Raw genomic sequence first — 25,655 nt, 5'->3', positions numbered from 1 at the left:
AAAGAGAAAAGAAAACCCAGACATTTCACAAGGGCGACATTGGCCCTTGAACCCTGAAGATGCGAATAAGAATTGGGCTCCCGCTAAGACGAACCCATTAAGGTCAAATTTTCGCCGCTCCTTCGAGGACTAGTCAGCTTTTTAAACGATAGTAGCAGAGCAATTGTAGTGACTACGGATAGGACTGCTTTGTAATATAGCAGGGCAAATGCTCCAGTGTACAATACGCGGCACTTGGAAATGGAAGCACAGTTAGACACCACTTCTCGATCAGACGAGTCATGCGTAGATTGGAAGAAACAGAAGGCAGCGTATAGTTTCGAAATAGAAAAAACGAAAGCAGAGATAGGGTACACAGACATACGGTGGCCCCTAAAGGGCTGCTACACCACATAGCGTCTTTTACTCGCTCTCCTTCTTATACTGGTCGAGCCTGTAAATATTCTGAGGGACAGGAGCTGTATTCATGTTAGAGCGATTCAAAAAAGGCGCATGGGTCGCATAGGCGCAGGCCAATGGTAACACCGTGCCCATTACCTAAGCTGTACAGACAACGGCACATTAGTTTTACATATATGGGCCGCCGATTCAAAGTGCTCCAACTTTCACAACACGCTATAGCTTTGCTGAACCGAACTCCACGCGTGGAAACCGAGTCGCACGAAGCCTCCGTATTCTTACCTATGCCGACGTGCTTCAGTTCAGGCGAGGGCAGGTGCCGTAGGGGAAAACGCAGCTGGTAGGAGCCGTTTTTGGTTAGGTCATCGCCTTCGAAGACCACGCCCACTAAGGACCGCGTCGAGTTTTGCCGGAATGCCTGTGTGCGTATCGGAAGCCGGCGCAGGCATGAGGCAGGAGGGTGAAGGGAAACCGGAAGACAGGACATACATACATACATACATACATACATACATACATACATACATACATACATACATACATACATACATACATACATACATACATACACACACACACATACATACATACATACATACATACATACATACATACATACATACATACATACATACATACATACATACATACATACATACATACATACATACATACATACATACATACATACATACATACATACATACATACATACATACATACATACATACATACATACATACATACATACATACATACACAGACAGACAGACAGACAGACAGACAGACAGACAGACAGACAGACAGACAGACAGACAGACAGACAGACAGACAGACAGACAGACAGACAGACAGACAGACAGACAGACAGACAGACAGACAGACAGACAGACAGAGAGACAGACAACAGAAGAGTGCGGCAGTTTACAATAATTCTGGAATTAGGTCCCAAGTATGGATGCATTCTTCTTTAGCGACTTTCTCCACTTCAATTAGACAACTGATCGACCAGGTGTTTAAGCAATGCTTCTGATAAGGAAAAAACGGGGGACTCGATTTAAAGTATTAATTTTTTCAAAGCTTCATGCCAGTGGCTGATATCAGCAGAGCGCGATACTTGTTGATGCGACCCGTTACTAACAAAGCTTTAATATTACCATTTCTGACCAATGAACCGGAAGACGTTGACAGAATTGTACTCGAAGCGTAACCCCGTTCTCGAAACTCCGTCTCATTAAACTCAGTCCCTTGCAACACGTTAAATCTCTAGCTAAGAGCACTGCCGTTCTAGTGAACATATGTTTGCGCACTGCGCCAAAAATACATCACAAAAAATGTTAATTGAAACTGCAAAAAAAAAAACGCATTTTAATCCGTAATTTCACATTTCTCAAGACTGATGCAAAGGACGGGGGCTCGCGTCCACAAATAAATTCATCCATTAAATCTGTTCGTGGGAGCAAACGCGATCCAATGGTGATGTCGGACGTATTACACGCGAAGGCACCTTACGGCCAGCGCCAAGTGGCACTTACGAACGAAACGTCTTTCTTAAATTCAGCCCATGGGTAGAAATATGCATTTGAAGTAGTAGCCGACTTCATAGAATCTGCTTTTGCACTTGACATGCCTAAATGTCACGTGCTGGTACGCGTGTTTGAGGGCGGAAGGGTACACAGACGGTGCTGTACTCGACAGGCTCCTATACCGCATTCCGACTCGATTCGCAGCAGTGATGCGGAGACCTCTACCGACCGGAGTCAGAGAAGGCCTACTTCGGCTTGACGTTCAGATGCTACAGCGCAATCGGAGCAGTCACGTGACCGCAATTCTATCAGATCAAGGTCGCGGTGCCAAAGGGAAAGGTCAGTACGCCGCTCCCAGTCGGAGCGCGGCACTCTGGTTGAACCGGGAGAATGTAAACGTGCCGCCCGCGCGTCGCTGAGCAAAGTGTAGGTCAGGGCTAGTTGGTAACTCGGGGTAACAGAGTAACAGCGCGAGCAGACGACAAGAGTGCTATACACAACGATCGAAAGCCACCAGTCGGATTGGACCGTAAGGGAAATGAATCTCCGTAGTCGATCTCCAAACACGTACCGCTTCCATGTCCTTGGAGGAGTTGTACATGGAGAAGTTGAACCCGACGGTGTACGTGTTGGCGTTGAGGAAGTTGACGACGTCGCGCATGAATTGCCTAGTCTGCGGCGTCGAGGGCGCCGCCATGATCTCGGTGGTGAGCTGGGCGAGGTGCGACGGCGTCACCAGCCGCACGTGGCCCACGGGCGTGTAGTGCGCGGGCTTGGAGCTGGGCTTGAGCCCGCTCCGGATGCTCATCAGGGAGGCCACCATGAGCAGCGGCATCACCACCTCCTGCGCGGGGGGGAGGCACCGCGTGAGGAAGAGCGAAGGTGGCGAGCCTGACTATACGACCGAAGAACGAAAAGAAATTGCGCCGAAAAGAACTTGCGTTTTCTGTACGCTTGCGCGTTTGCTCTGTGTGGTTGGGGATATAGTGTGACGACATTTAGACGGGCCAACCACGCGGAAATCTCTTCCTTCGCGCGAAACTCCCCAGGCAACGAGTTCGAATTTTGCTCTGGTATCACGAGCACGAGGGTGCGAATAGTAAGTTACGACAGAAACGAATACAAGAAAATACCAATTACGAAGTACTTTTCGAAGAGTCTTCGAATAATGAGGGGCCGCTTTATAAAACAAATTTTGGCGTGCTAGTGGATTCGCAACGTTAGCGATCTTCTGTCATTACGTTGCACATTATAATTACTCATTGTTTCTTAAAACAACAAATGCTGCACTATTAGGCTAGAAACACCTGGCTCCCCGAGCGACGTGTATATGTATGTATGTATGTATGTATGTATGTATGTATGTATGTATGTATGTATGTATGTATGTATGTATGTATGTATGTATGTATGTATGTATGTATGTATGTATGTATGTATGTATGTATGTATGTATGTATGTATGTATGTATGTATGTATGTATGTATGTATGTATGTATGTATGTATGTATGTATGTATGTATGTATGTATGTATGTATGTATGTATGTATGTATGTATGTATGTATGTATGTATGTATGTATGTATGTATGTATGTATGTATGTATGTATTGTCACGTGGTAGTGACGGTAAAGAGAGAACACAGTAGCAGTACTGTGAAAGACAAAACTAGCTTTTATTGGGCGAACCTGTGCCCACAAAACAGGCTACACTTAAAGCACAACGATAGCGGCGAACACAGTCGGCGATCGTCGAAAATCTCATCAGCGGGTCAAGCGCGTCGGCTTTTATAGATCAGTCGTCGAATGTTCCAGATTAACGGATGGGACCCGCGTGTCTTCCACAAAGTTCTACACTATTCGTGTCACGCGATGAAATCTGATACCACAAGGTTCGGCGACAACAGACACGCGGATAGAAGCGTCGATAACTTTCCAGAAACGTCGGATACATGCAGGCGCGTCCCTCGCTCTGCGATTACAGTTGTTAAGCGGCGAAACGTAGTTGCCCGATAAAGATAAGTACACGTGTCATTACCCCCCTCTTAAAAAGCATCGACCCGATGCTGCAAACAAACGAAAGTAACAAAGAAAAGCACTCGTAGCAAAGAAAACAACAAACTAAGGAAGTTCATCAGCGTCCGTAAAATGGTTTAAGGCGCACCACGTGGACCACTTCAGATCGTGCGCGGCGCCGCTGTGAGTGCGAAATGCCGTCTGGCACGACCTCATAGTCTAGTGCGCCAATACGTCGGATGACCTTGTAGGGTCCGAAATAGCGTCGCAGCAGCTTCTCACTGAGTCCTCGCCGGCGTATCGGGGTCCATACCCAAACACGGTCGCCGGGCTGGTACTCGACGAAACGTCGTCGGAGGTTGTAGTGTCGGCTGTCGGTACGCTGCTGGGTCTTGATCCGTAGGCGGGCGAGCTGTCGGGCTTCTTCGGCGCGCTGGAAATAGCTAGCGACGTCAACATTCTCTTCATCAGTGACGTGGGGCAGCATGGCGTCGAGCGTCGTCGTCGGGTTCCTGCCGTAAACCAGCTTAAACGGCGTGATCTGTGTTGTTTCTTGCACCGCCGTGTTGTAAGCGAATGTTACGTACGGCAGGACGGCATCCCAGGTCTTGTGTTCGACGTCGACGTACATCGCTAGCATGTCGGCGAGGGTCTTATTCAGCCGCTCCGTAAGACCATTCGTCTGCGGGTGGTAGGCCGTGGTCCTCCTGTGCCTTGTCTGACTGTATTTCAGAATGGCTTGGGTGAGCTCCGCTGTAAAGGCCGTTCCTCTGTCGGTGATGAGGACTTCTGGGGCGCCGTGTCGAAGCAGGATGTTTTCGACAAAGAATTTTGCCACTTCGGCTGCGCTACCTTTCGGCAGTGCTTTAGTTTCAGCGAAGCGGGTAAGGTAGTCTGTCGCCACGACGATCCACTTATTTCCGGTTGTTGACGTCGGAAAGGGTCCCAGCAAGTCCATCCCGATCTGCTGGAATGGTCGGCAAGGAGGCTCGATTGGCTGTAGTAATCCGGCTGGCCTTGTTGGCGGTGTCTTGCGTCGCTGACAGTCTCGGCATGTTCTGACATAACGGGCGACGTCGGCGGTCAGGCGCGGCCAATAATACTTTTTTTGTATCCTCGATAGTGTCCGGGAAAAGCCGAGGTGTCCAGCGGTCGGATCGTCATGTAGGGCGTGCAATACTTCTGGACGAAGTCCTGACGGGACAACAAGAAGGTAGTTGGCGCGGACTGGTGAAAAGTTCTTCTTCACGAGGAGATTGTTTTGAAGCGTGAAGGAAGATAATCCGCGCTTAAATGCCCTGGGGACAACGTCGGTGTGCCCTTCCAAATATTCCACCAGGCCTTTTAGCTCCGGGTCTGCCCGTTGCTGTTCAGCGAAGTCTTCCGCGCTTATCATGCCAAGGAAGGCGTCGTCATCTTCGTCATCTTGCGGCGGCGGGTCAATGGGGGCGCGTGATAGGCAATCGGCATCGGAGTGTTTTCGTCCGGACTTGTAGGTTACAGTGATGTCGTATTCTTGTAGTCTGAGGCTCCACCGCGCCAGTCGTCCTGAAGGATCCTTTATACTCGCTAGCCAACACAACGCGTGATGGTCACTGACGACTTTGAATGGCCTGCCATAAAGATAAGGGCGAAATTTAGCTGTAGCCCAAACGATGGCGAGGCATTCCTTTTCGGTCGTAGAATAGTTGCCTTCCGCTTTTGACAGCGACCGGCTAGCGTAAGCTATCACCTGTTCGACCCCGTTTCTCCTCTGGACTAGAACGGCACCGAGGCCTAGGCTACTGGCGTCAGTATGGATTTCTGTATCGGCGTACTCGTCGAAGTGCGCAAGTACAGGCGGCGACTGCATGCGTCGTTTGAGTTCTTCAAATGCGTCGGCCTGCGGCGTTTCCCACTTGAACTCAACATCACATTTAGTTAGACGTGTCAACGGCTCGGCGATGCGTGAAAAGTCCTTGACAAAGCGCCTGTAGTAGGCACACATGCCAAGGAATCTACGCACTGCCTTCTTGTCGGTGGGCTGCGGGAACTTTGCGATGGCAACTATTTTCTGGGGGTCGGGGCGTACTCCGGATTTACTGATGACGTGGCCTAGGAACAGAAGCTCGTCGTAAGCGAAGCGGCATTTTTCTGGCTTCAGAGTGAGCCCTGATGACTTGATGGCCTCTAGTACTGTCGTAAGCCGCCTAAGGTGATCGTCGAAATTTTCGGCGAAGACGACGACGTCATCCAAGTAAACAAGGCAGGTCTGCCACTTCAATCCTGCTAACACCGTGTCCATGACGCGCTGGAAAGTTGCAGGTGCCGAGCAGAGTCCGAATGGCATGACCTTGAACTCGTAGAGGCCGTCTGGCGTGATGAAGGCGGTCTTTTCGCGATCTCTCTCGTCGACTTCTATTTGCCAGTAGCCAGACTTGAGATCCATCGACGAGAAGTACTTAGCGTTGCAGAGCCGATCCAATGCGTCGTCTATCCGTGGAAGGGGGTATACGTCCTTCTTCGTGATCTTCTTCAGACGACGATAATCGACGCAGAAACGTAGGGTTCCGTCCTTTTTCTTCACCAGGACAACAGGGGATGCCCACGGGCTTTTCGACGGCTGGATGATGTCGTCGCGCAGCATTTCGTCGACTTGTTCTCTTATAGCTTCGCGTTCTCGCAGCGAAACTCGGTAAGGGCTTTGGCGGAGTGGTCGAGCGTACTCGTCGGTGATTATGCGATGCTTGGCGACTGGTGTTTGTCGAATCCTCGATGTCGTCGAAAAGCAGCCTTTGTATCGTCGGAGCAGACTTCTGAGCTGCTGTTGCTTAATCACTGGGAGACTTGGATTAATGTCGTAGTCTGGTTCGGGAACCATGGTCGTCGGAGTAGATGCGGCGGAATCCGAGAGGACAAACGCATTAGCGGTTTCCACAATTTCCTCGATGTACGCGATCGTCGTGCCCTTGCTGATGTGCTTGAACTCCTGGCTGAAGTTTGTCAGCAACACTTCAGTTTTCCCTCCATGCAGTCGAGCGATCCCTCTTGCGACGCAAATTTCACGGTCTAGCAGGAGACGTTGGTCGCCTTCGATGACACCTTCTACGTCAGCGGGTATTTCGGTGCCGACCGAAATAACAATGCTGGAGCGGGGCGGGATGCTCACTTGGTCTTCGAGCACACTCAAGGCGTGGTGACTACGAGGGCTCTCCGGCGGTATCGCTTTATCTTCCGACAGCGTTATTGACTTCGACTTCAGGTCGATGACTGCGCCGTGTTGGTTCAGGAAGTCCATACCGAGAATGACGTCTCGTGAACACTGTTGGAGGATAACGAAGGTGGCAGGGTAAGTCCGGTCATGAACGGTAATTCTTGCCGTGCAGACTCCAGACGGGGTGATGAGGTGTCCTCCAGCGGTTCGAATTTGAGGGCCTTCCCACGTAGTCTTAACTTTCTTCAACTGGGCGGCGATGTGTCCACTCATGACGGAGTAATCAGCCCCTGTGTCGACTAAGGCAGTGACTGCGTGGCCGTCGAGAAGCACGTCGAGGTCGGTGGTTCTTTGTCTGGCGTTGCAGTTAGGTCGTGGCGTCGGATCACGGCTGCGTCGTGTTGAACTGAAGTTGGAACGTCGCGTCGTCAAGTCGTCATTCGTCAGTGTAGTCTTGCCTTCCTGACTTCGTCGGGGCGGCGGCGTGTCGTTGTTATGTCGTCGAGATCGTTTCGTCGTCGTCTTCGTCGGCGGCGGAGTATCTTCGTCAGTTCGACGAACAGCAACCGCACCTCCATCGGTTGCTGCTTTTAGTTTTCCGGATATGGGCTCGCTGACCGGCCCCGGGCTGGGCCAGTGTATGGTCGGCGCTGCGGCGACAGGTAGCGTCCTGGTGACGGCGAACGGGATGGCCGTCGAGGGCTCCACTGAGTAGCGGCGAGGTAATCGGCGATGTCACGTGGGCGCTCTCCAAGCTGTGGACGCGGCGCGTTGACGGCGAAACCTCGCAGTCCCATCTCCCGGTACGGACATCGTCGGTAGACGTGACCCGCTTCTCCGCAGTGGTAGCAGAGCGGGCGGTGGTCAGGAGCACGCCAAATGTCAGTCTTCCTCGCGTAGGTGCGCTGGGCGACGGGTGGTCGTGCTGGCGGCGGCGGCGGCGGACGACGAAATTGCGGCGTTACAGGGCCCTGGCGCGGTCGCTGAGGAGGGCCTTGACGGCGTACGACGGCGGCGTAGGTCATCGCTTCGGGTTGGGGGTGCGGTAATTGAGGTTGCACCTCCGAGACTCCAAGCGACCGATGAACCTCATCTTTGACGATGTCAGCGATCGAGGCCACTTGAGGCTGCGACGACAGGAAGATCTTCTGAAGCTCCTCTCGTACGACTGCCCTGATAGCCTCGCGCAGGTCTTCGGAGGCCAGTGATTGAACTACGGCATAGTTTGTAGCGTTGGTGCGGCGGTCGAATTGCCGGTTTCGCATCTCGAGTGTCTTCTCGATGCTAGTGGCCTCGCGAAGAAACTCGTCGACAGTCTTCGGCGGGTTTCGTACCATACCGGCGAAAAGTTCCTCCTTAACACCACGCATTAGTAGCCGGACTTTCTTTTCCTCGGACATTTCCGGGTCGGCGTGGCGGAATAGGCGGCTCATTTCTTCTGTAAAAATCGCCGTGGTCTCGTTGGGCAGCTGCACTCGGGTTTCCAGTAGTGCTTGGGCTCGTTCTCGGCGAACGACGCTTGTGAATGTCTTCAGGAAGGCGCTTCGGAAAAGGTCCCAGGTCGTTAACGTGGCTTCTCTGTTCTCGAACCACGTCCTGGCAGCGTCTTCCAATGCGAAGAAGACATGTCGCAGTTTGTCGTCGCTGTTCCAGCTGTTAAATGCAGCGACCCTCTCGTACGTCTCGAGCCAGGTTTCCGGGTCCTCGAATGTTGAACCGCGGAACGTGGGGGGCTCCCTGGGCTGCTGCAGCACGACGGGGGATGCTGGGGCTGCCATTGGGGAGGACTTGGTGGCAATCTTCCTGCTCGTCTCAGGTAGGAGTCCGTGCTCTGGGGGCAGTCCTTGCAGCCGGCGGCTAGCTCGCTGGTCTTGGTTGGCTGGTGGCTGGTCTTGGTCGACGTTGGTTTTGTCCTCGGGCTTCGGACTTGGATCGCGGCTTTGCGGGGGCGTTCGGTACATGAACGCACAAGCACCTCCACCAGATGTCACGTGGTAGTGACGGTAAAGAGAGAACACAGTAGCAGTACTGTGAAAGACAAAACTAGCTTTTATTGGGCGAACCTGTGCCCACAAAACAGGCTACACTTAAAGCACAACGATAGCGGCGAACACAGTCGGCGATCGTCGAAAATCTCATCAGCGGGTCAAGCGCGTCGGCTTTTATAGATCAGTCGTCGAATGTTCCAGATTAACGGATGGGACCCGCGTGTCTTCCACAAAGTTCTACACTATTCGTGTCACGCGATGAAATCTGATACCACAAGGTTCGGCGACAACAGACACGCGGATAGAAGCGTCGATAACTTTCCAGAAACGTCGGATACATGCAGGCGCGTCCCTCGCTCTGCGATTACAGTTGTTAAGCGGCGAAACGTAGTTGCCCGATAAAGATAAGTACACGTGTCAGTATGTATGTATGTATGTATGTATGTATGTATGTATGTATGTATGTATGTATGTATGTATGTATGTATGTATGTATGTATGTATGTATGTATGTATGTATGTATGTATGTATGTATGTATGTATGTATGTATGTATGTATGTATGTATGTATGTATGTATGTATGTATGTATGTATGTATGTGTGTGTGTGTGCGTGTGTGCGTGTGTGTATGTGTGTGTGTGTGTGTGTGTGTGTGTGTGTGTGTGTGTGTGGACTATTTGAATGAGTGTGGAAATATATATGCATATGTTTCTGGAAAACAATTATGGAACACAGGCGCTTTGTCTATCTTTTTGTTCCTGTGATATCTGTACAATTCAGGGCTGAAAGCCTGCCAGGCATGGATTAATAAATTCCAAGTCACCCAAATGAGTACCTTGTTATGACCATCTGTTCTTTAATATTTCTAAAAAGTACTTATGAGAACTTTAAATGTAATCTTTAATTAATTTGCGAAAGCTAGAGTCGAAAATTAGGGCGTCAATTCAGGCGGCTAATTGGTGAATAAAAATTACTGATCCAGAAGTTATTGTACTGTGTATCTTGTGCCGCACTTGCGCAAGGGCACCTGTAAAAAATAGGGCCGGAATTTTAAAAAATATACTTCACGCAAAAAAAATAATTGTTCGTTAGAGAAAAAATTCCAGCCAATCCTGATGCTGGACATAACATTAGCGAAGGTGGTTGGCCGTTCGCTAAGAGCGCTTATGAACGAAATGCTTCGCGATATCAGCACCAGCGTGGTCACATCAACAAGAGCGGATTTCTCACAGGTGGAGTGCCCAAACGCAATTTCGGAGAACTTTGCTCAAAGACTTGAAAAAATAAATAAATAAACGAACATCGCAGGCTTATTGTCAAGCAGTCCCAGTTCGCTCACCCAGAAGGTCTTGGCCTTCTCCGTTTCGGAAAACTTTGCTGAAATACTTGAAAAAATAAATAAGAAAAAACGAAAATCGGAGGCTTATCGTCAAGCGGTCCCAGTTCGCTCACCCAGAAGGTCTTGGCCTTCTCCGTTTCGGAAAACTTTGCTGAAATACTTGAAAAAATAAATAAAAAAACGAAAATCGGAGGCTTATCGTCAAGCAGTCCCAGTTCGCTCACCCAGAAGGTCTTGGCCTTCTCCGTCTTCTTGAGCAAGTAGTTTCGCCATATCAGGGCCATGAGCTGAGTCCAGAACATGTTACGTCGTGGCACCGCCATCTGCAGAAAAAAGAAAAAAAAAGGTCACGTGGGGGGTGACGCGTGAACGCCACGGGCGCATGTGACAAGAGCCCTGTCGACACTTATCAACGACAGCATTCGGATACAGTGAAACGTCTTTATAACGAAGTGGGAGGGAACCAGAAAATTAATAGTGTGTGAACTTGGGTGCTTTGGTCATTCATTTGCTAAATAGCGTTGCTGACGGGACTTACGCCAGTTGTAAGTGGCACCGCGTTTGTCTTGCACGCTTCTTCGTCAAAGTGGCCTCAGTATAAGGCAATTTAGCAAGGTAACAATGCACAAGCGAATTCTTTTTTTATGTCGAGAACTTCACCGAAGTCATGAACGTAGAACACTTGAGAGCGGAACTGTACAAAAAGAAAGTCAACAACAACTTTAAGGCGGTTAAAGAAAACATAACTGACTAAAAGTAACTGAACAATTAATTTCGCAGAAACGATAAAAAGAGGGGGTTTCCGTCAAGTCCGATTGCGCCAGGTTTTTTCAAGGCCCCTCGCGATGGTGTGTACGTTTATTCCATTTCATTTTTTCAAGTACTACGCCCCTGTAACAGCGTTATCGCGGTATGTGGAATACGACGTAAAATAAAGGAAACATGTCTAATGGCAAATAAGCATATAGGCATCCAAGTTATTTTCAAGGCATAAAAAATAAAGAACACTCAAAGAACTTGCAAACCGTCTTGCCACTGTATGACCAGGTGTTGCCAGGTGTTGGATTCCCGAGTTATATCTTTCACGCGAAACATGCGGCGCTCAGATTCAAGTGGCGGCGCTCGGAGCGGGCGCGTGGCTGCCGGCGCTATTAGCGCCACCTGTCGCGCTACGGAGACACTGAGCTGACGTAATTTGGTGCACGAAGAAAGCGAGGGCCTTCGTGGCGCAATTTAACTGAACTTGGCTCCATTTAGCGCTCACCAGTGGGAGCTGGCAGCCATGCATGAACAGGCAACGAAAAAGCGCAGTTGATGCAAGATGAAGTAACCAGAAAATGGGAAATATACCGGGAGGAAACATCTGTCCTTCAAATATTGGTTCAAGCAAAGACAAAAAGGTGAAAGAGAACGTTAGTTGTCAGAAATACGTGGGAAAAAGAAGGCCGCACCTAGAATATTTTTCAGCCACATAAAATTATTAGGCAGGTATCCTAGACGAAGATGAAAACAGACTGAAGGAGAAGCGGCAAAACATTACATCCGAAAAATGGCAGCCGAATCTTTCCAAGGCAATGACGAGGTTGTACTTGAAGAAAAAAAAGAGCGTGAAGGCGACCCAGGTGTAAAAGGAGCTGGTGCTGACAAATTTCAAATGGAAGAAAGCCGAAGAGAAAATTCGTAAGCGCACAGCCACAGGGCTGGACGAAATTCCCGTTAGGCTCATTACTCAACTAGGACCAAAAAATAAAGAAGCTCTGGTGAAAGCAGCAGAGAAAAGTCTAAAATATAGAAGAATACAAAGTAGAATGAATTTATAAAGGTAAGGGGGAGATAGAATTCACTCCTATAGACCATTGACCATTACGGCGGTAATATACAGGTCAGCAATACAGGCAATTAAGTTAAAGCTGCAAGCATGGGCATGCAGAGAATAATGGCATATTGGGATAATTTTAGTATGCTTCAGAAAAGGTAGGTGTATGGATGACAACTTATTTGTCTTTACTCAGTGTATTGAAATATCAAGAGTAGAAAGTGGACTGTTATATGTGGCCTTTTTAGACATTACAGGAGTGTATGACAACGTAGACCGCAGCATCTTATGGGATATTCCCGAAGGGGAAGGCTTAGGCGACGATTGTCTACAGCTTTTAAAAGAGAGTTACCTAGAAAATGCCATTTGCGTTGAATGAGAATGTATTAGGAGCGAGAAGAAAGTCGATATCAACAAGGGACTGAGGCAGGGGTGCCCTTTATCCCCGCTGTTGTTTATGATGTACACGGTGAGGATGGAAAGGGCGCTAGAGGAAAGTAATGTCGGGTTTAGTCTCTCATACGAATAGGCGGGTACAGTAGTAGAGCAGCAGCTTCCAGCTTTGTTTTATGCGGACGAGATTCTGTCGCTAGCTAACAAGCAAATGAACATGCAACGTCTGGCTAATATCTGGGGGCAGGAAGGCAACAATTTAGGTCTGAAATTTAGCGTTAACAAATCAGGTGTTATGGTGTTCAATGAAAACAGTGAACCAGCAGTGACAATACAGGTACAGTAATTACCCCGCGTAAAAGTATATATATACCTTGGTATATGGATAAACGAAGGCAATAGAAATACGGAAACAGGAAAAAACAAGAACATTAAAGGGGAAGAGAAATGTGGCCATGTTGAAACACAGAGCGCTTAGGGAATACAATAGGTTCGAGGTGCTCCAGGGTATGTGGAAAGGTGTAATGGTTCCAGGACTTCCGTATGGAAATGCGGTTGTTTGCTTGAAGTCAGGGGTACAAGCGGGACTCGAATGCAAACAAAGGTCAGTGTACCGCCTCGCATTGGGCGCTCGCGCGAAGACTACAAATGAAGCTGTGCAGGGTGATATAGGCTGGACTATTTTTTAAGTGAGTGACGCTCACAGTAAAATTATGAAGAACGACTGAGGAACATGGAAGAAAGTTGATGGGCTGGGAGGGTGTTTAGATATTTGTACAGGAAAAACATTGATTCACAGTCAAGTAAAAGGACTAGGAAGATTACCAGCAAGTATGAGGCCTGTATGGTGAGCAACACAGCAACGAAGAACGTCAAGCGGAAAGTCAGAGCGTCTGAGATAATCTCATGGGTGGCGACAATGAAAAATAAACTTGCCATGAGTACCTACTCAAGAGGAAAAAAACAAAATTACGAAAGAAACAATTTATGATAACTCAAAGGGAAGCTCATTACTTTCGAAGCGAGATCAGGATGCCTTAGAACACGCACCTATAAAGCGAGATATAAGAAGGAAGAAGAAGCATGTGCTTGCTGCGGTAAAACTAGGCAAACGAGGGAGCATGTTTCATTAGAATGTGAAGATTATCTGCCCAGCGGTCGATTTAGGAATCACTGGCCTCCTTGAAGCTTTTGGGTTGAGCGAGAGCAGGGGGAAAGTAAACATTTCCGCAGTAGAGATTAGTAAGAGGCGATTTAAAGATTGGTGGAAGAAAAGTAGGGAAAGACAAAAAACGGAGACCTACAAAAGCAAAGTTCACAACAGGAGGTCAGAAACATTGGCTATGAGAATCCATCGTGTGTTTTTTTTTTCCTTTTCTTTCATTTCTTTTTAACCTAGGTAGGAGATTAGGCAGTAGAATAACAAGAGATTGGTGGCGCAAACCACCGTCCCGTTCCAAAATGGACGCTCATAACATGCATACATGCATTCTACCTTATGCGCTTCGAGTGTCCCGTTTGAATCGCCTGAGCGCTGTACGTATAAAAGTAACAGGCCCGAGAATGAAAGACAGATATATTTAGCTCGAGACAGCTTCTGGCGGACAACGATTTAGAACGTGTCGGGCATATAATCCTTCGGGAAGGCGTATCTGGATCAGCTGAAGAAGGGACTCAGTGTTGTGTGGTTTAGAAAGAGAAGTAAGACCAAGTGGCGTTTAGATGAGAAATGAGATGGCCAAAAGTGGCATCTGTATAGGTGAGCCTAATAGTATTTGAGGATGAATTTCACTCTGCCAAATAGTGCACGGATTTCCCACGACGGCACCCCACTCAATATTCGGCCCTGAGAGATATTTTTAAGTTTCGCCTTTGTTTCCATTTTATCTGTTAATAACGAGTAGCCTATAAATATCCGAGCTTTTCCGCGGCTTTGTTACAAGCTAGGTGAACGTGATTAAAACGGGACAAGTTGGTGGTGAAAAGGTAGCCGCGATTCCTACGTTCCGATACCCGTTGCAAAGGAACTTTAAATGGGTAAATAATGAAGGAGACGACCGTCTGTGAAAGCACAAAGCAACCGTCTTTTATGTTCAATGTTTAATGTTAAAAGCTTACGTTTATTTGTCCGTTCTCACGCCACCCGAAAAAACTTGAACAGGTATTCTTAAGTATAGGTGCTGATCATGTTATCAAAAACGCACTTTGTAGGCCCACGAACGATTTTATTTACAGGAACTGTTTCTAGAAAATCATAATAATGCACAACCGGACAGTGTTCACGACTTCCATTGTACTTTTTGTTACCTATAGGGCACGGACGAGTGTGCCACCGCAATACTTTTAATTGTTAAGACGTCGCTTCTCTTTCACGCTAACCGACCTTTCACATCAGCTCCAAGAGTACAGCTGCAACCACCGACAACGCAGACATCGCCGCTTCCTAGTGAAAAATAAGCATCGCGGCCCTTAGTCGTGTGGACAAATTGCCGCACAAAATGGCGATGTAGATTAAGTAAACCGCTTTCGTGCTGGTGACCGCCGCAAAAGACAGCAGACACTGCGTCCAGTAGAACAATTCACACAGAAACACCATTACTATTAGGCCTTAATATATACGGGGCACTGTTCTTTACGGAGCAAGTAAATCGTGGATTCCACCGTGCTCAAACACATGAAAGGCAATCCCCGAGTTGTGCGGGCGGTCTCAGCGCATCTTTATGGAAATCTGCGGGATGCTTGCAAGCCGATTTACGACATCAATAAACGGCGACGACGCAGTAAGCGATTCAATTGTTCGTGCTTATACACTTCGTCCTTGCATTTACGCCATATCGTTAAATCCGGACACAGTGGAATTTTCCGACAATAGGAAAGCGTTTATCCAGCCAGCACATTTGCTTTCAGATGATTCGCAAATTATGTCAATAACAAATTGAATGAGGAGACGTGCGCAAACCAACGAAAAGATTCGCAACTTATTCAGCGTACCAAAAATGCGAAAACTATTGGAAAAAAAGAAAACGCTTCCGACACCGGGAATCGAACCCGGGCCTCCTGGGTGAAAGCCAGGTATCCTAGCCACTAGACCATGCCGGAACGAGAGCAGAGTCTGCGATAGCCGTTTATGTGGAAGAGGGACGCTTATCCTTTGTATCGCGGATTTATCGCTGAAGTGGCAGGGAGCGTTTCACCAGAAAGCAAGCAGATGTCTCCTCCTTCCTCGTCCCCTTCCACAGTCGATTTTCTGCTTCCTCGGTGAGCATATGCCAAACAACGAGAACTTGCACAGGACCACTTTACCAGCCCGGATGTGGGGGCCGAAATGCGAAAACACCCCTGTAATTAGATTTAGGTGCACGTTAAAGAACCCCAGGTGGTCAAAATTATTCCGGAGAACGCCACAACGGCGTGCCTCATAATCACATAGTGGTTTTGGCGCGTAAAACTCTACAGTTATTTTTTTTTTTCAGCTTTACCAGTCCGCCTGCATGAACACTGTGTGCGAACGGTGAGACTGCGCTTACCTGTTGCACAGGGTTCAGCAGCCGCGGTATTAGTTCTGCAGCTATAGGCGTTTTCGAGCCATGAGAAACGCTTATTGGGACCAGTTTCGGCCCTTCGGTTTTACGTTGCAGCCGCACATAGGGGCTCATGAACCATTCCATTTACCAAAAATGTAAAACACGGCCTTTTATAATAAGATGTAAAAAAACATAATATACAGAGCCTTTCATAATAATATATAAAAAGCGTAATATACAGGGGCTTATATAATAATATACAAAGAAACGTAATATGCAGGGTCGTTTATAATATTATATGAAAACGTAATTTATAGAGCCTTTAGTAACACACACACAAAAAAAACGTAATAGAAAGGGCCTTTATAATAATATATAAAACGGTAATATACAGGGCATTTTGTAATAACCTATAAAAAGGTAATATACAGGGCCTTTTATAATAATATATAAAAACGTAATATACAGGACCTTTTATAATTATATATAAAAACGTAATATACAGAGCGTTTTATATTTTTTTTATTTTCATTTATTTATTTTTCTTAAAGTGCCGAAGAACAGCTTTACGCATTAATATCAGTGCGCTTGTGTTACACAACGAACATAAAACTGAAAGACAAAACAGAATATCTCAAACATCAGTGGTACAAAGTGCAACAAAATATGGAATTATTCAGAGACAGAAGTCATATAATGAGCAAACAGTAGAACTGAATATATCAAGATAATCACGCAAGTTATTTTGTTGTGTTGCAAGACGTGTTATAGCGTTGGAAGGCAAGAGGAATTCACGCAGAAAATGCTAGGATTACGCAGGTTAGGCCGAGGCAGGCAGAACGTTACAGCTGACAGTAACCGCAGACAGGAGAAGTGATTGTGAATTAGTTTATACAAAAATAAGTAATCACGGCATTTCCGCCTTATTTCTAGGGGTCTAATATTAAACATGCGCAGTACGCGCTCGTAGGCATAAAATACATGGCGTCAAAGAAATCGATCGTACCGGATACTAATGAAACGTCGCTGAACACATTCAATTCTTGCAACATTGGTCAAATTAATACAGTTCCATACAACAGAACTAAACTCTAACTTCGAGCGAACAAAAGAAGAATACAAGAGAATAACGCAGTTCACATTCGTAAACGTTTTAGTCATCCTTGATACGAGGCCTAACTTCCTGTAGGATGCATTAATGATGCTTGAAGCATGTTCTTCGAAAGTTAGCCGAGAGTCAACCAATAGTCCTAAGTCGCGCCTACAACTCGCTCTTTTCAAAGGAGTGTTGTCAAATGAGTATTCGTATAGTAAAGGGCACATATTGCGATTAAAGGACACAAAAAGTGTCTCAGTTGGATTAACGCGCAAAACTTTGGAAGCACACCACTCCGCAGCAGAATGAACGTCTTTCTGTAATAATTCACAAGTCTGCTCTGATTGTATTTCATTGGAAAGTTTAATATCGTCAGCGTGATGTATATAATATATTTATATAATGATATAGTAAACGTAATATACAAGGTCTTTTATAATAATATATAAAAACGTAATGTAACAGCAGTAGCCGCAGACAGGCCTCCGCTCATGCAGCGCTTTGTTTCCATGTGTGGTATCGGTGGCGTCATCGGTGAACAGACGATGCGCGATATTCTGGCGTCATATCGTCGCCATCCTCGCCGCAGAGCCCGTCTTGCGCAGCACTACGCTTTTAAAGCGAAGCAGCTTTCTTTGCCTTTTCCTTCGACTTTCCCACTGCTGCCGCTTCTGTAGCTGCTGGCTGCTATGGCTGCTGCTGCCTGGCACACCGCGTCGGGGGGGGGGGGGGGAGGGGCGGTCCAGAGCGTGTATATACATGAAAGGATGTTTACGACGAAGGCGCCAAATAAAACGATGGACGAAGGAAGACGGCATGAACTTTTTCTCGTGAAAGAGATGTGACTTACCGCCTCACCTAAGGGCAGATGGTCAAGTAGAATGAGTAAACCGAACACTTTTGCCAAGCATTATTGCAAAAATTCATGACTCAGCTCACAAGAACTAGGATCTGCACACATGAGAAATGGGAAACCACCTTAGCATGGCGCATAATGCGTTGACTGGAACAAGCCCCCTCAAAGTCCTGCACGGGTACCAAACCAGAATGCCTGACGGTGTCCTTAGATGGCTGAACACGGAAAACGCGAGTAAGGAGTGAATTTGCCCTGAGCAGCTTCAAGAGGCAGTTCGAAGTGACTATGATGGGACCAGAAAGATCAGAGGAGTACTTTGATCGAAGACACTTTGCTGGAGAGAAGCTCTTTGTTGGTGATGCGGTAGTGGCACGACGGTTACCTGAACATACAATTGCTCCAACAAAGACTCAGGTGTAGTTCAGAGGACCACTAAATGTCACCGAAGTTATTCCGTGCTTATATTCGGCCTCAGCACATGTTAGTCAACTGAAGCGATCGATTGTGGATGTAGTCGTTGGTCCCACGACGAATCAAGCTGGAGGGAGAGTCCAGTAATGAAGAGACCGTCGCTCCAAGATGTAGCAAGAGAGAATGAAGAGGAAAGGCAGGGAGGTTAACCGGATATGAGTATCCGGTTTGCTACCCTCTTCATTGTAGATGTAGCAAGATGTAGCAAACGTGTGACAAAACTACCGACGTGCCTTCGGGACTGTTTCACAAATTGAAGACAGTTCATTTACAGAATGGCTGAATGTTAGCGATTTCCCGGAATGTTGGTCTGGCAACATGCGTATCGGCACCATTAAAACGACGATATCCTGTGCACATGGGCGATTTACGCTCGTTTTTTTTTCATGTTTCATTAATAAATAAGTCGATTTTTCGCTCAGAATTGAGCCAATGTGAGGGTGACTGACCCCGAGCATTTCACTAAGGTCTGTCTGATAGTCAGTTTGTAGCTTTGGGGAGTAATATTCATTATCCTAATCGTCAATCTTCGTTTAATGTTTACAGCAGAAGGACGATCTTCTCTATCGCTTATTACGACTTTAAATCACCCCTTTCTTTCAGTTCTGCACTATATACGCTGGCCAGTTACCTTATTTCATCCTGGCACCAGATCCTCAGTCATTATCTACTGTGTTTCCCGTTGCTACGAAGCCTGTTCCTCTAATAGACGACCGGTCATTACCCGACTTCCTCTTAGAATATCGATAGAATCTATAGAATATCAGCTACACCCGTTTGTTGTCTAGTCAATACCCCGCATTCATGTCTCTTAGCGTTACGTACACTTAGTTCTATTGTTCGTGGCATGGTCCTCGGCTTAGCCTGAAGCGTTTCTGTCTCACGCACACACAGTTATATAAACAGGGCATCCCACGTAACTTAAGCCAAAGCTTAAAAAATATTAAAATGCCACGTAGCTCAACTGAATGAAAGTATTGTTGTTTGCCATCGCTTGGAGATAGCCAGATTATTTTTTGCATTCCGCCTAATTAGATAATTAGTTTTAAATAATTTACTTCTTAATTACTATTGTTGGATGAAAAGTGTCAATGAGAAAACTGTAGAGAAACAAACTCCCGATACAGCGTTCTGTTGCTCAATACGCGCTACATAAAAGTGTTTTTCCGAGCGTGAAAGTGCCTCCAGCGGCCGGTCGCGTGGCAATTTCACGAGTACGGTGTCAGCGCGCACAAGCAAACATGAGCACATCACACTCAATGAGCGTGGACACTCGATATCAAAACGCTGGTGTGAGCAAGCGCGGCAGCAGCCGCGAGTGAAGTGACCTTCATGCTGTCTATGGCTTCAACGCAAGAGCGGCGAGAACACAGCGCGCACAAAGGTGTGGAGCCGTTTGAAGACCCCTTTCAAGATACGGCGCGCGCCACCGCTCGCGGCCGTGCAACGTAAGCACTTGTTGGTGGAGTCTAAGCCGCCCCCCTTCTCCCTGCCGCGCTGCCTCCCCGCTTTCGTCCATGTATTGCGTGCAATACTGAACCGCGATCGTCAGTTCTGCTCGCGAAATGCGCAGTTGCTGCCCGAGCACATCGCCGCCCCCTTCCTACCTCCCTCCCTCGCTCCCATACCCCCGCTGCCCCCGCGGCCTTTCGCGCGACGGAAGACGGCACGTTTCCTCTCCGCTTTCCTCCTCCGCGCGCGCCAGATTGAGCTGCGATCGTCTGCTTCCCTTGCGTGCTTTCACTCGCACCGCACATACAGCATACGACGCGCGCCAACGGTGTTATCGCCCTTGGACTTTATACGGAACATCACGACAGCGGCGATGGCAAAAATGCGCCTGGAGTGTCCATATAATTGCTGTCGCAATAAATGTGCTAATTATGCCTGGCAACGAATATTTCATAAATAGGTTGGCCACGTGACTTGCGAGCGGTTCTCCATCAATATGCGTTCATGTGAATGATTACATACTCTAGTTTAAATAAACGTTTATGTCCAAAAGGAACCTATTGCCTGCGTAACTTTGGGCTACCAGCCAAGAAAAATCCCAACGTCTTCCCAGCTTTCTTCTTTAAATTACAGACCCTATATAAAGCTCCCGAATCAAATCAAATGTGTATATGAAAGCCTAAAACGAAACACCCTACTTATAAACCAGCGCCAGTATATGCAAGTGCTCCCTTTCGGAACCGTTTCACGCCAACGTCACAGTGTTCTTCGTGCTTTCTCCATCTCTCCATCTATTAGCTGTGTGAGGCGTCTACTTGGTGAGACAACGAAACCAAATCCGGAGAAAGAGGCAAAGGACGTAGGTCAACGTGCCGCACCCGAGCTTATAGGGAACGGTCTCCACGCCTTCGATGGCACTGATACCAACGCCGGCCCGCGTTGTTGCAGAAGCCACATTAACACCCTCTAAAGGACGCGTATATCGTGCAGGTTAGTGCCACGATCGGTCCACCAAGTTAGCAGCCTCGATTAATGCAGTCTCGTGCATCTCGCCCGTTTTGACTACACCATCTCCGAGGTGAGACCACTGTATTAGGATGAGACTGCCAGCGCATCCCGGGGAGAGGCCAGGAAAGTTGCCTCGCTTTAAAATCAAATCGTTGGGTTTCACGTTTCATAGCAACGCGAAGGCTATATGATGCAGGTCACATCAAAGTCTCTCGACAACTTGGGAGTACTTCGGCATGCGGATAAAACCGAGTACGCGAGTGTCTTTGCATTCCGGCTCCACCGAAATGAGGTCGCCGCTGTTGGAAGTCGAACTCGCGACCTCGTGCTCGACCGCCAGGGCACGGCGCATGCCCCTGAATCCCCATGACCGGGTTCTCGACAGCTCCCGCCCCGCGGGTCAGCACCGGTCGGGTGCACCCGGCAGGGCACCCGAGCGGCTGACCATAGCGTGCGCGTTCTCGTCACACGCATACATGCACAACAGCATGATCTCACCTTGTTTGCACAGGCTCCGCTCCGCGGCCCCGGCAAGGCGTCTACACGTGTCGGCAGGGCGCCTAAAGGAACGGCGACGCGGTCGCCACCATCTCAGATATCTGTCCTTTCGTATAAACAGAGATCCACGTGTCACGCGCTGTACGAGTGCAATGGTTAGAGCGCGGAGGGCGCCGTGTTTCACACCCGCGGGCGGTGCACGCACACACACACGCCGGGTCGGTCGATGCGAAACTGGGTCGACCGCGTTCCCGAGGTAACAGCCTTGCCGGGGAATAAATAAATAAAAATAAGACGCGCAACGCTGCGCACCCCGGGCATCCCCATTCTCCCCTCCGCGAGTTTACGGCGTGGTGTAAGCACGAGATTTTATACGTTCGTGCGGTAACAATCGCGGCTTGCGCATCGACTGGCGCGCGAGGGTGACGTCGCGTTCCTCGATCATGCTGCCTGCGATCCGAGTGACGCAGCTGGAGCGTTACGTAAAGCGTCCGAGTTTCACTCTAAGAATCCTGCACATACGCATCATTGTAATAACCCCAGTACAGACGAGCAAATTTAGTGACACTGCGAGCGAGCGCACTTCAGCTCGCTGAGTGTCACTTCGGCGGCGGGGTGCAATAGACGGCAGAACGAAATGCCATTCGGCATTGATGACAACGATGATTTGTGAAGTTTCACAGGGGTTGATGTGATTCTCGGCATTCGCGTGTTTGAAACTGTTACATTACGGGAAAAAAAAGCTTATTTATAAGAACCTTCGCAATATGAAATAGAGATGCCGTAATCTCCTTAACACGTCTAGTTGTTCTAAGCAAATACAAAGCAAGCAACATAACCAACATCCACGGGGTCAAAATGGTGGAATCTGCCAAACGTGAACGTTGCAAGCTCGTTTCGGCTTCACTGATGTCGCAAAGACGCTCACACATCTGAACGTGCGAAAAATTGGTCTTACAATCAGGGCCGGCTCTACCGTGAGCCTTTACGTATATATTCTTGAAGCAGAGCTATCTGTGCCACCAACTTCAGCACAGCGAAGTGAGATTGTCGAACACACAACACCCTGGCAAGGATGTGTGTCACTAGACCTTTCCGTCTGATAGCCTGCGAGTGGCACTAAAGGCGAAGTGTCCTTCGGTCGAAGTGTCACTAAATTTACCCGTCTGTTCTGGGGTATTGATACAGCATCTTATGTCACCCATGTACACAATAACGAGAGAAGGCTGCTTACTTGACGGGAGGGAGAAGGCATCGTCCATTGTGCGCCACTGATCTTTGTTCAAAGTTCCTACTCAGTCCGCGTGAAACAAAATGCGATCAGAGGCGGAGATTGGAGGAGCCCTTCTCGTGCGCTCATCGCCTCCGGGATCGAGCAGGGCGCGGGCAAACACCGCGCGCCGCTTAACCTCGGAGCCGATGCTTAACTACACGGCCGAGATATGACATCTGATTATAGTGTTTGCGCGTGTATTTTAAGCAACACGCTCCGCAGAGCACGAAAATTATTTGCGTGTACTTCGCCCCCTTTGACTTCAAGTAACCTTCTGGCTTCTTATATCGACCTAATCTGTTATCTAATATTCGCGGTAAGATCAATGAGCAGCCTTATTTAGTCATTAATTCGTACAGTCGTTTTGTTTTCGGAAGCCTACAAAGAAGAACTGTTCATCCAATGCAATTGTTCGCGAATAATGTTAAAGTATAACTCATAAGTCGCGCGCTAGTTAATCGCGATTCAGGTTTAGAATTTTCTGCGCAAAATGAACAAGGATAAATGAAGCATGCGCAGATAGCGATGTCCGTGTGTGCTTCTGTTTTGTCCATGTCCCTCTTGCGCTGAAAATTGGCAAGACGATGTATTAGTGCCCAACTATACACCTGGACACAGGCATGCTCAAAACAATGTCGTGTTTATTTATTTATTTATTTATTTATTTATTTATTTATTTATTTATTTATTTATTTATTTGACGTTTAGCGGCAGAACGAATTGGAGACAAACGTAAAACAATCAAGGGTTCAGAAAGAAATTTGGGCCGCCAGCACCCGACGCAACTGTACCACGCAGAACAACGCGATACAAGCAAGCATTTGAAGTCTACCCGCTGCCCATGAATTTCAGAGTGGCTGAACGACTGCAGTGCCACATTTCTTGTTTTTTTCTAGCAGCTTTAGCGTTAAACTCTGCACATAACTATGGTGGCTAAAAGCGGAGGTGGGAGCATCGCGGTGGGCAGCGCGCAGTGCCGAGTCTAGGAGCAATTCATGACGACAGGGGGCGCTAACGCGGCTTGTATGGCGTCACGAAGCATGTAGAGCATACACGATTGGCTTAATCCAGCCACGTGACTATTGGTAACCGCACCGTTTCAAAGGGACTGTCAATAAATCATCATCATCCGATAACAGATAGCCAGAAGTCATAGATAAATAGATGAATAGGGTAAACGGACAACCAGGAGTCGTCAAAAAAGAAATTGAGAGAAACTGAGGCGGTAAATTAGATGCAAATAATCGAAACAAAGAAGGCCGCAGATATTTACAAACACGGCCATGAAAGAAATCAGGAGGGAAAGCCCCTATGATAAGACAAAGGGGAGGGCCTTGCTTTTCTTTTCAGGCCCTAGCTGGGCTGTGTCGGGACAAAAACAGACGGGAGCAAATATGTGCCACAGGATGAGGCATGTGTGTGTGCTGAAAAAAACAAACAAACAAAGGCCGGGAGCGACTCGGAATATCGTAATGGAATACCAAGGTATTCACCCAGTTAGGCACGTAGGGAGTGTCCACCTTTCGGAAGCGCTGCGATTAGAACAAGATGGAAGGATCAACTGATAAGCAGTCGAGATAAACAAGAGACGATTTAGTAGCGCCGAAAAAAAGTAGGGAAGCGGTTGATAGCCGCGGATCCGTTATAGGCATACTTTGTGGTCCAAATAGTGAGATAGACTGAAATCAAGATGAGATAGACAAAAAGCTAGACGGCGATAAATGCAGTAAAACCGAAATAAATAAAACAGGCCAGATCGCTATCTGTCTTCGCCCCGTTTCATATGAGATGTCAACAAACACCGATCATCATCATCGTCAGATGCCTACTTTTGGGCGGAACCGCAGTAGCTGGCTGTTGCGGCACGGAGCCTCCTGTGTTCTCGGCGTATTCCTTTGTGTCAGTTTGTTTAGAACTTCGGTGCACCCTGAAGACACGAGGCATAAGAAATCGGCCCCGCACAGTTACAGCAAGCACAGCACAGATGTAACTAAAGGAATTGTAAAGTTCAAGGCTCTAGACAAGGCTACATTTTCTTGTGAGACGAGAGGAAGAATTAGACATACTTGATGCTTGGTCATGTGACATATGTTCTGACGTGATGCTTTGTTTCCTCATTGTGCATTATGTTTTATGTTTCCTGAGTATTCTATTACATACCTACGAAACTGGGTTTCTAATCCATACTGTTGTGTTCCTGTATCGTTTAATGGGTAAAACAAAAAAAAAGTTCCTGCACCCTGTCATCAACCAGTGTTCCTTGATATGTTACACGCCTTAGAGTTGTACAAGGCTGTCGATAAATTATCTGTTCTGTGCGAACTGCATCCAAAACCGATGTTCACCCTTCGACGTCAAACCCACATTGTGAATGGAGCAGTCAAGTGCAGGAAGGTGAAATTATAAAAAAAATTATGTACGGCGGTGCAAGCAGTGTGAAAGGAATAGCTCTACGCAAAATGAGTGCCAATTGACTGTGGCATCCGTGCGCAAACATATCAAAAGCATTAAAAAATTAGGAAAGTCTGTATTGACTGGTTGAAAGTAGATGTTACAGTAAATTCCTCCTTCGTTCGGCCGCATTTTTATGCGTTGCATATTGCAATCACTCAGTTCAGCCCTTGGGCGCGGCCGGGCAGCCACCATTGACCTTTAGCGCAACCACGTGACGTGACATCACGACAGCCGGAGGAAAAGCTGGGGCCCAACTCGCGCAATATGCAACGCATTCTTGGCTTAACCAAGCTAAGCCTGGCCATTTTTTTCTAAGCCACTTTATGGGCCATCTATACACAATTCAAGAT

The 25,655-nt window shown here is 47.6% G+C and overlaps 1 protein-coding gene and 1 non-coding gene across 3 annotated transcripts in view; both read right to left on the bottom strand.

Annotated features, from left to right (window-relative positions):
- Positions 1-25,655, bottom strand: part of LOC135913121 (cholesterol transporter ABCA5-like) — a 99,168-nt gene that overhangs the window by 46,558 nt on the left and 26,955 nt on the right. For both annotated transcript variants that reach the window (XM_065445804.2, XM_065445805.2), the window contains exons 3-5: positions 10,689-10,787; positions 2,497-2,769; positions 682-817 (exon numbers count right to left, since the gene is read on the bottom strand). In XM_065445804.2, the coding sequence (XP_065301876.1) occupies positions 682-817; positions 2,497-2,769; positions 10,689-10,787 (508 nt within the window). The remainder of the gene's footprint in view (positions 1-681; positions 818-2,496; positions 2,770-10,688; positions 10,788-25,655) is intronic.
- TRNAE-UUC (transfer RNA glutamic acid (anticodon UUC)) lies at positions 15,701-15,772 on the bottom strand. Its single transcript has one exon. It is a non-coding gene; the product is annotated as a tRNA-Glu (tRNA).

The sequence above is a fragment of the Dermacentor albipictus genome, chromosome 2, assembly GCF_038994185.2.
Source record: "Dermacentor albipictus isolate Rhodes 1998 colony chromosome 2, USDA_Dalb.pri_finalv2, whole genome shotgun sequence".
NCBI lineage: Eukaryota > Metazoa > Arthropoda > Arachnida > Ixodida > Ixodidae > Dermacentor > Dermacentor albipictus.
The sequence above is the reverse complement of the archived record's forward strand: the minus strand, read 5'-3'. Positions and strand labels throughout refer to the sequence as shown.